Source organism: Pterocles gutturalis, unplaced genomic scaffold (assembly GCF_000699245.1).
Source record: "Pterocles gutturalis isolate BGI_N339 unplaced genomic scaffold, ASM69924v1 scaffold4123, whole genome shotgun sequence".
NCBI classification, from domain to species: Eukaryota; Metazoa; Chordata; class Aves; order Pterocliformes; family Pteroclidae; genus Pterocles; species Pterocles gutturalis.
The window spans coordinates 433-10315 of record NW_010122748.1 but is presented as its reverse complement, the minus strand read 5'-3'; the positions used below and the strand labels follow the sequence as shown (position 1 = coordinate 10315).

The 9883-nt window shown below is 36.4% G+C and overlaps 1 protein-coding gene across 1 annotated transcript in view; it reads right to left on the bottom strand.

The window, feature by feature from the left end:
• Positions 1–9388, bottom strand: part of SEC61A2 (Sec61 alpha 2 subunit (S. cerevisiae)) — a gene marked incomplete at its 5' end in the record, with an annotated part of 14336 nt that extends 4948 nt beyond the window's left edge. Inside the window, 5 exon segments of the mRNA XM_010077609.1 lie at positions 1–70; positions 216–347; positions 3698–3776; positions 5526–5591; positions 9321–9388. The exon segment at positions 1–70 is cut by the window's left edge and continues 1 nt beyond it. Of these exon segments, the coding sequence (XP_010075911.1) occupies positions 1–70; positions 216–347; positions 3698–3776; positions 5526–5591; positions 9321–9388 (415 nt within the window).
• Between the last annotated feature and the right edge of the window lie 495 nt (positions 9389–9883).

Genomic DNA, 9883 nt, shown 5'->3' with positions numbered 1-9883 from the left:
GCAGGATCTCCATACATTCCAGTCATAACATACACAATGGCTTGCCCAATGGTAATAATCATCCCAAATACTAAAACAAGAGAGAAAGCAAATCCTTTAAAAAAAAATCTGCTGAAATCACCTACCAAAGACATCTCACATCTAGTATCACTTAGGCAGGCTGCTTTCCCAAGAATAAAAATATACTTATTAATCTTAATTGTAACAGTGCTTACATTTCTGAGCTCCATTGAACAAGGCTCTGTCTTTTGGAGTATCACCAACTTCAATGATCTTCGCTCCAGCTAGCAGCTGCATGATCAAACCAGATGTCACAATGGGTGAGATACCCAATTCCATCAAAGTACCTAAACAGGAAGAAAAATTAATACAGTTGCCACTCAAGCATGTCTCCTAAAGAATTATACTCTGAGGATATCAGGCCTATTGAAAGGTTTCTTACCTATAAAGAACATTTTTCATAACGTTTCAAACTTGTATATTCCAGTAGAGGTACGATCAAACCAAAGATTGTTATCTCCTCACAAAGGGCAGCTGCTGTGTTAAAATACCTGATTTTGAAGGCACCATGGAAAACTTACGTAGCTTTTCACTTCAAGTATTTTTGTGAAACCACGCTAACACTAAAGGTCAACGCACACTGAAGCTCAGCTTTTTAGCATATCATACTGAGGAACCTTCCACTGCAAAGCATCTTGTCCCTGATTATTTACTCTGTCAGTGCTTCAATTGTCACATTTTCCAAAAGTTTAGTTTTGAAGACTGCAGCAAAGATGTTGCAGACCCACAGTGGCTGATAACACCACTCTTGGAGTCAGTGATTCAAGAACAAAGAAGTCTATCATTAAACCAGCTCTTAACAAAACAAACGTGTCACTAAGATGCTCTACTCTGCCAACTCACCTACTGGTGCAACATCACCAAAGTATCAACTTCCAACTGTACAGAACTCAAACACGATGATACAACTTCATAAAACACTACTGCTGCAGCACATAGGTGTATATTCCAGAAAATGTTCCTGGTTTTCCCTCCCAATCACTTCATCTGGTGTAATAAAAACTGGGACACCCCTCGCTTTGCTTGCATCCTCAGACTGATGCACCTGCAGCACCAGAACTACCACCTGATACTCTAATTTAGAAATATTCTCAGCAAAATCTTGTTCAAGTACCAATACCTGCTTGAGTTATATTATAATGCGACATGGGAGCAGAACTGAATGTACACAGAGCAATTCAATTCAGGAAAAGAGCCCGTGTCTTGCCTGTGCAATATACCCTCCGATCTCAATACATAAAAATACTCTTCCATATCATCTTTTGGGAGCAACAACATTATTATTAAGAGATGAATTTTTGAAATTTAATTTGTCCTTCAGCTAATACCAGAACACCTTCTGTCTGAAGATGTTGAAAGCTTAAAAAGCCAAATCATTGACATTTTTATAAAAATGAAGAAACTAGAACTACAAAGTGATCAAACTTTCCACATTTCCCAAGCTGGAACCTTAAAAAAAGTTTGGGTATAGAAACATTTTACAAGTTTAATATTCAATTAAGCCAGATCAAGTTACTTTGTCACCATCTTTTACATGGTCACTCAAGGGACATAAATAATGCACATTTTTTCTTATGTTAAGTCACAATATCCACCAGGGAGATTCAAAAGACAATCAGCTTACAATTCTTTACACACTGAAGTGTAACTTTGCTCTCACAAGTAGTACAGTAGTGTCCCATCATAAGATTACCAAGAGAATTACTAATAAAAAACAATTCAGCTACTACAGAATTGTAAAGTCTCAACAAGAGCCAGTCACAGGGGAAGCATGGTCTGTAAGGTCATATGGAAGATGAAAAGAAGTAGAAACAGTATATCCACAGCTGACCAACCTAAAGCTGACCTATCCTCACAACCCATCTCTGAAAGGGGCCCCTTCTTTGGGGGAAATATCATCCTGTATTCCCCTTTGCCTATATATCAGCCATTTATTCAGCAACTGCTTCTGGCAACTTCTGTCAGTACTTCATTCAGAAACTTTGAGTTACATGTGCTGCTTAATAAGAGTTACATGTGCTGCTTAATAATACCATTGGCTGCCCTTCCCTCTCAGAGTATAAGGAAAAGGTGACAATCCAGACCCTATCCACTTTTTTCTAAAGTTGAAGACTTACAAGATATTTGGGATATGCACATTTCGTGGCAAAGAGTTTTTTCAGGATCTCTTTCTATAGATTAATATCTACCTTGGATTTTCCCTGGTGCCTTTTCCTGAGTGTTTCTTTAGTTGCACTACATTCTTTGTGGCATAGCGGATTAGAACTGCAGACAACATTCCATTTGTAGCACCTTACAGATTTGTACAGACATTTATTTTGATCTTTTCAACCAGTTCTTAAGCCAGGAGGTCTTCCCTCTTATCCCGCAATAGCATAATTTCCTGAAGAGCCTTTAGTCGGAATTTAACAAAGGGTTTTTGAGCACCTCCCCTATTGACTAGGGTCTTCTTTTCATTTCTGCCTAACCACCAGAATCCTCATTTCAGTTCTTATTTTTAAAAATTTTAAGCATTATCGCACGATTTTCTTCTTTTAATTTATTTTAGTGTTTTCCCTGCTACCAAAACGTGAAAGCACTGAAGTTGTTATTATAATGTGGTTCTTTCATACTTGCATCCTAGTCTACACACTGTTCAGTGCCGCATTAAATGTTGTCTTCTCTCATGGAAGTCTACTTCCCCAACAGCAAGAAAATTACGATATCAAAAACTTTAGCCTTTACCTCACATCCTCCAATGACATCTAGTCAGCTGACTTAAGCAAAAATTAACCTTCCCACTCCTGCTTTTTGTTGCCTTCACAGTCTGTCTAGCCTTTTCTTGGCCACTGTTACCATTCTGTCTGGTAGTGGATAGTGCATTTAGTATCACACGCTGTTAGCGAGACACAGAATTTCATATGCAAATTCTGCAGTAGAGTCTGAAACAGTAAACTCATTTACCTTAATTTATTATTTTCACTAGTGTGACAAAATTTGCCATTCCTAAATAACTTGTATCTTCACATTAGATGGTTCCACTGATTTTCTTCTAGACTGTTTTCCAGGACACAGATGAGGTCAGCGTCCTCATTTAGAGTCATGCGTGCCAGGTCACTCATCTTAAACTAGAAGTCTGAAATTAAGTCTTCTTATACATTTGGTTGGGATCCACTTGTCTATTCTAAAATAAAATAGCTTGGCTTTGCTAAACTATAATCCTAATCATCTCTGCCCTTAGCTTTCCCACCTCTAAAATTACTTGCCTATAACGTTGCCAAAATATTAAGAGGTGTAACTGAGTTGCACAGGAGGTATTTCCTAGTCAACAATCCCACAGTGCACATTAGTGCTGGTCATTAAGTGGTGGGGCAGAAGATTCCCTGTCTATTAAACAGAATAAGACTGCCCTATAATTCAAAACAGAATCGTCCCAAAACTTGCAAATCAATATTAAATGTCACCTGCACATCAAAGGACACCCCATATTCCTAAAATGAAGTACTCCTGAAGTATCACTCAATTTTAACTACATCTGTGTTAAGAACTCAAAGTGTTTCAAAATGACATCTGGATTATATGAAATTTAACAGCCAGCTGTTTTTTATCCTGGTCTGTTTATACCGACACAAAACAGAGAAAGGAATAATCTACTAACCTCTGTTTGACGCAAGAATGACTCGCATCCAATAGAACGGATCTGCAGAATCTGATGACATGATTCCAAACAAAGGTATCTGTCAAAGTGCACAGCAGCATTAAGCAGATATACAAAGAAAGCTTGCATTAATCCAGAAATCTTAACATGTAATGATTCAACTGTTATCCTGTTTAATATTATTTATTCAAACTTTTTTTTTAATTAAACCAGAACATACAATAACACAGATACTGGCACCACTTATTTTAATCCTCCAATTGGAGTATGACTCAGAGGACTAAACTATGTAAACTAAGACCCTCCTACAGGAAAACGCAGAAACCCCTAGAAAGAAGAGACAGCGCACATAAACCAGATTACTGAAGCTGAAGATGTAAATGCCTGACACATTCAGTTCTAGAGTAATAAACTCCCCAAAGGAACAGAAAAAGCGTAAAATAAATAGGTTAGCCACCACAAATCATTAACAGAACAGGCAAAATATTAGATTATATCCCATTACTTATTTCACCAACATTTTTGCAGCAACTTTAAAAAAAAAAAAAAGGAGAAAACTGTAGCAAAACATCTTTCGGAAGACAGAAGATGGCAGGTTTTTTATTTTTTTAAACAGTCCTAAACAGAATTTCTTTTCAGTACAGATTAAAGCTACAGCACAAACAATGTCAGTATCTTCCTCCAGCAAGTTAAAATATTCAAATTCTACTGCTGGGAATATGTTTTAAAATATCCCATACAGACAAAACCTGCAATATTCTGTATGTCAATACTGAGGGATTTTGAGATCTTTAAAACTCAATCACAAAACCAGTAGACTAGGAATCCAGGCAATCTTGTAGATTAATTCCTGAAAACTCTAGTCAGCACCATGTGATTTCCTCAACTAAAAACTTTTGTATAGATTCAAAATCTTAATTATGCATATATCCAGCAGCTAGGAAACACAGATAAACTATATGTTCTTCTAGCTCTAGTTCTATTCCCACCTCCTCCTTCCAAAAAAAACAGGTCGGTACAAGAGCTGGGTTTGAACCTTTCAACAGTCCTTCAGAGTTGAAAATAAAAATTATTAAACTACTGCTCCAGAGTCTGGAATGGGTAAGCTAATAAATATAATGTAAAATTCTGATTCTGAAGATGTACTGTTCATTTTAGAGGTCTATGAGTTGTAAAAAATATATATCAAGTAACAAATGGATTCTTATTTTCTGCAAAAACTAAGTATTCTTTCACTATCTGCTTACAACCCAAGTACAAGGTCTAGGAACTCCTGCAACTGTGAGTAATAAAGACCATGTATGTGTTTACAAAGACCTGTGTTGTTTTGGAGAGGTTTTAACTAACATTTTTGTCAGTATATTCACAAAAAAATGTCAACTTAAAACACCTCAAACATTTTTTTGCAATCTTTACAACCCATCAGCTAGTTCGAGGAATCCAGTAAAAATTTAAGTTTAGCTATGAACAGAGGGTATAGAATGTATAATATTGCCCAGTTTGTTTAGACTACTCAATGAATAATTAGCTTGGCTGTTTACCCTGCAGCCAGTATCATCATTTGATAGGATCTTTCACATAACAAGAAAAAGCATTACATGTTTTAGACTAAATAGAAAGTATTAGTTTTTGAAAACATATACAATCAATAATAAAGACAATTTCAGAGAATCAGGTTTCTTTAGCTGAACTTTAAATACTTAACCATAAAGATACATAACTGAAACTGGTAGGTCAATATGAAACAAGAACTTCTCACACTTTCAGCATTCTGTTCTATACGTACAGAATGCACTTTTTCTGAAACACAGAAAATATCAATACCTACCTGGCAGCATACTAAGAAAATGAAGAGCGTGATAGCCGTCCATAGTACCTTCTCTCTGAACTGGATCTACAAACAGATTGCAGAGATCAATGTGTTCACTGTATGTAGAATTTTCACTGTACTCTCACATTAGCACTAAATGCTGTATCACTCAGAATTAAATGCAAAGATATTGAACCAGAAGGCAAATTTTCTCATTAGAACTTATTTTTAATATGATTTCAGATTTTAGAGAGAGAGAGGGAGAGTGTGCGTCATGGGCTTCTGTGTGGTTAAAGAAAATTTACATGGGATCTGGCAGACAGCATGGCCGACATTCAGTGAGTAGAATATATTTCATATACAGTATTTATATACAGAGGGTATTTACAGAAAAGCAATAGTCAACAGACTGGAGGCACTGTTTTGTAAGGCTGGAAGTTATTAAACTAAAGCACTATCGAGTTTTAAAGAGATTTAACTGCTGTGAAGACAAGTGATAAAAACCAGAAGAACCAGGAGCTCTGGAGAGCAATTAAAAATATTTAGAATTAAGTTATTCAAAGGATGTTAGAGGAAGCTTAAATTCACCATTATATTCATGGACACAGACAACAAAACAATTTTTTCAAGACTCTTTTTTTTCTTACAAAGTATTTCTATCAATGTAGATTATATGTTATTTTAAAAAGAATGTCAGATCCACAATCATTGCTCACTAATACATTGAAGAGAATCTCAGGGTCACAACTTTTGAGGCAACTGTAACTAGTGCCAGGTGCAAGAAAAGAAGAATCACAAGATTTCAGTTTGAACCAGAGGATTGCTCAAAGCGTAAGACAGAAAGAACGCACTTGATGAGACCAGAGAGAGCTAAGATGCAGTGTTATGTTCAAGTTCCCACCTCTCCTTCATGGACCATAAACATTAGGATAAGTGTCTTTACTGCAGGCAAGAGTACAGCAGCTACTAAAACGTGACATGAACTAACATGTAAGATACATGGAGCAGAAATACTAGGGTTCTGCCTCCAACCACTGAATCCGCCTGGAGAGAAGTAACAAGAAAAAGGATTAGTGCCTGATTTTATAGGTCCTGAACACCTACAAATGAGAAACCTATGAACTGATGCAGCAGCACAGCTTCTCAAGCAAAAGAAAACCCAGAAGTACTCTGTATCTTTATAAGTGAAAGCATACACTTACTTAGAAGCAAAATAAACCCAGTAATTTAATTCATTTACTGATACTGCCTTGGTCTTTTATAAAAGACTCCAGATGCTAAAAATACTTACAGTGCCAAGTTAAAAAAAAGAAAAATGGTGACAGCAGCAAATAAATCCAAACAGTATCTTGTGTTAGACTTTATGCAGTGCTGACCCACTTTACCAAGTGTTGTTTGAATTCTAGAATTCAGATTTTAAGTGCAGACTTCTAAAAGAAAAATGCTTAACCAAATTATCTCTGCAGCTCAACAGTTAACCTTAGCTTCTGTTGTATCAGTCAAGCTCTGCAACTGCTCTGTCTCTCTCTGTAACTCCAGTGAATATGAGCATTAGAGAAATTCTGCATCGCCCAAATCAGTTATTCGCAAAGAAAACAGTCTCTATGACTCAAAAAGACAAAAAAAAAGCAGGCATCCAAATCCATGTGCCAGGAACAGCAGTCTCTATGACTCAAAAAGACAAAAAAAAAGGAGGCATCCGAATCCATGTGCCAGGAACAGCAAAATGCAGACCGGTCCCAAAATATTCCAGCCACAAATTATAACAAGCACAGGGACGGTACATTTCATCATCTGATCAGATTCAATTGGACATTTTATTCCTTTGACATTTTTCTTAAAACTTGTGAAAATAAAGAGATTTAAGGATCATCTTCTTGGCGTTCTGAACAGTGTGTTCTATGTGCTTCTGTTCATCAAGTTGGCCAAAACAAAATAGCAACACTCCCTAGTGACAAAAAAACCCCACTTCCCTCATCAACAATAATGGCAAAATGATTCAATGACCGTCCAGCTGAATCAAAACTTTACCTTCACTTAGCAATTGATACAAGTTTAGAGAAAACAGATTTATTTTTCTATTTTGTTATCTTCATTTCTTGTCCTAGCCTTAACCAACCCACTAAAACCATTACTAATGATGTCTTCCAGTGACAGTTTGCAACAAAACAATAAATAACAAAGAATTACAGTTATATAGAATGACCTAGGTCACTTGATAAACTACGCACAAGCAAGGAACATAACTTAAAATAGTCAAAGAGCTCTTCAGTCTAGGAAAGATGTTCCCAATTATATTTTCACTTCAAATTTGTACAAAGCTGGCAACCGACAGTCACTGCTTAGACAGCGACCTAGATAGTAACAAAGATAAAGTAACCCAAATAGCGAGGACAGGAATCTCGGCACCCCTCTGGGCATCCTTCATCTGCTGATGGAGGACATGGGCAGATCAAGCCCCTCTTCCTCTCTGCCAAACAGAAAGGGAGGAGGAAAAAACCCAAAAAGAGAAATCATAGCTGTCAATGAGCTTTACAAAAACATCAATATTTGTACATTTGTCTTAGCTTCCTCTTCCCATCCACTTCACTAGACAAAAATGGGATGTATATACCCAACTAATCACATAAATCAGCACCAGAAGATTGCACAGAGGTTCACCGCTGCAGTAACAGAGGTGGGTAACTTCCACCCAGATGTGGTGCATCCAGGAAAGATGCTGGAAAGCAACAAGGAAAGATAGATGGAGCAAAGAGCCAAGGGATAAATCCCAATCTTTTTAATAATCAATGCCAGAGGGAAATAATCAGCAGTTTTTACTGTATCTTCTCCATTCAATCCAGCAGGCTCAGCTATGGTTACAGGCACAAGCATCTCTGCATCCCATCCTAACCTGATGCTCTCAGATGGTGTCATGTTCCCAGATACGCATTTCCTTTCAAAAATATAAAAATCAACATTTAGCTTTTAAGGAATTTTTATGCCAGTCGTGACAATGAATATTAGGTAAATTTATTACTCTAATTAGAACCTTTGTCACCTAGGTGATATATGCTTGCTTGAGTTTTGGGAGTAAAAAACAGTAGTTTCGGGTTTTTTTGACAGGGCAGATGTCTTTCTCATCTGCAGAAATTAACTAATTTTAATCTAGAAAATGTGCTGAGAAATTGGAGGAGCTTCTAGGGCTAGGGGAATAGAGAGATCACCTGGAAATGAACTCAGTTCACTGATTTCAGAACAAACAAAAGTATCACGTCCAGTAGGTGAATAGGGACCAATTACCTAAACTATATGACAGATCACTTTCCCACTTCATCAAGGTGAATCACGGCTATGGGAGTAGAAAACACTTTGTGGGAAAGGAAGGACTAAACTTGTGGTTCCTGAATTATAGCATAAGCTTTTTCAAAGTAATATATATATATATATATCAGTTGAAAGCCTAGAGTCGTGACCGGTACTCCAAGCCAACAATGGTACCCACAGGGGAAAAAAAAAAGCTGGAAAACTTTGTTCTAGTACATTAAAATAGATCCAATCTTATGGAGCTGAAACTAAATAAACCCAGTCTAGACATGAGACATTGTTTAAAAAATTAGTTAGTATAATTACCAAGAGGAACAACTTATCAGAAGGCTGTTATGAATTCGTCATCATGGTAATCTTTTACCTTAACATGGATTCCCCCTCCTCCAAAGAATACGTCCTACTTTAGGGCCCACTGTCTGTATTTATATTGGAGTGTGGACTTGCATATCACAATATTCTCTTATCTGTGAACCAATAAAAGTAAGAACATAATGTGGCACTCACTTTTCTTTCTGGTTTCTGGATTTCAGGTAACACTGCACAGAATGGCTTAATAACTTCTAAAAATTTTACTGTTACAGAAAAAGACAAAAAAAGAGAGAAAAACATGTTAGCGAGCCTTTATGAATTTATAAAACCTCATACAACTTAACTTAACTTGTAGTTAAAAAATGTAAGTAATACTTTATAAGTGAATTATTTCATCAACATACATTCTAATTCAATGTCTACCAACTAACACCCTCTTCTTAAAACAGTTGAAAACAGGGCAAAAACATTCAAGAGAATTCTTGTTCTAATCAGAAGTCACCCATTGTTTCTTCCACAGCTGGAATCATTTTAGATGAGAAGTAGCACTGTATATATCACCAGAAGTGAACTAAATTGTATTCCATCTAAAAATAAATGACCTAGTATCGGTCTGTGCTAGTTTAACACAGAAGCAAAGGACACTGACATCAAAAAGTATCCACATAGAGATAGTATCTTGTGTTTTACAGAAGTGTTTAATTGAGAAAAATAATTCCATCTCGAAAATATGTTTAGAAATCTTAATTTAAATCACT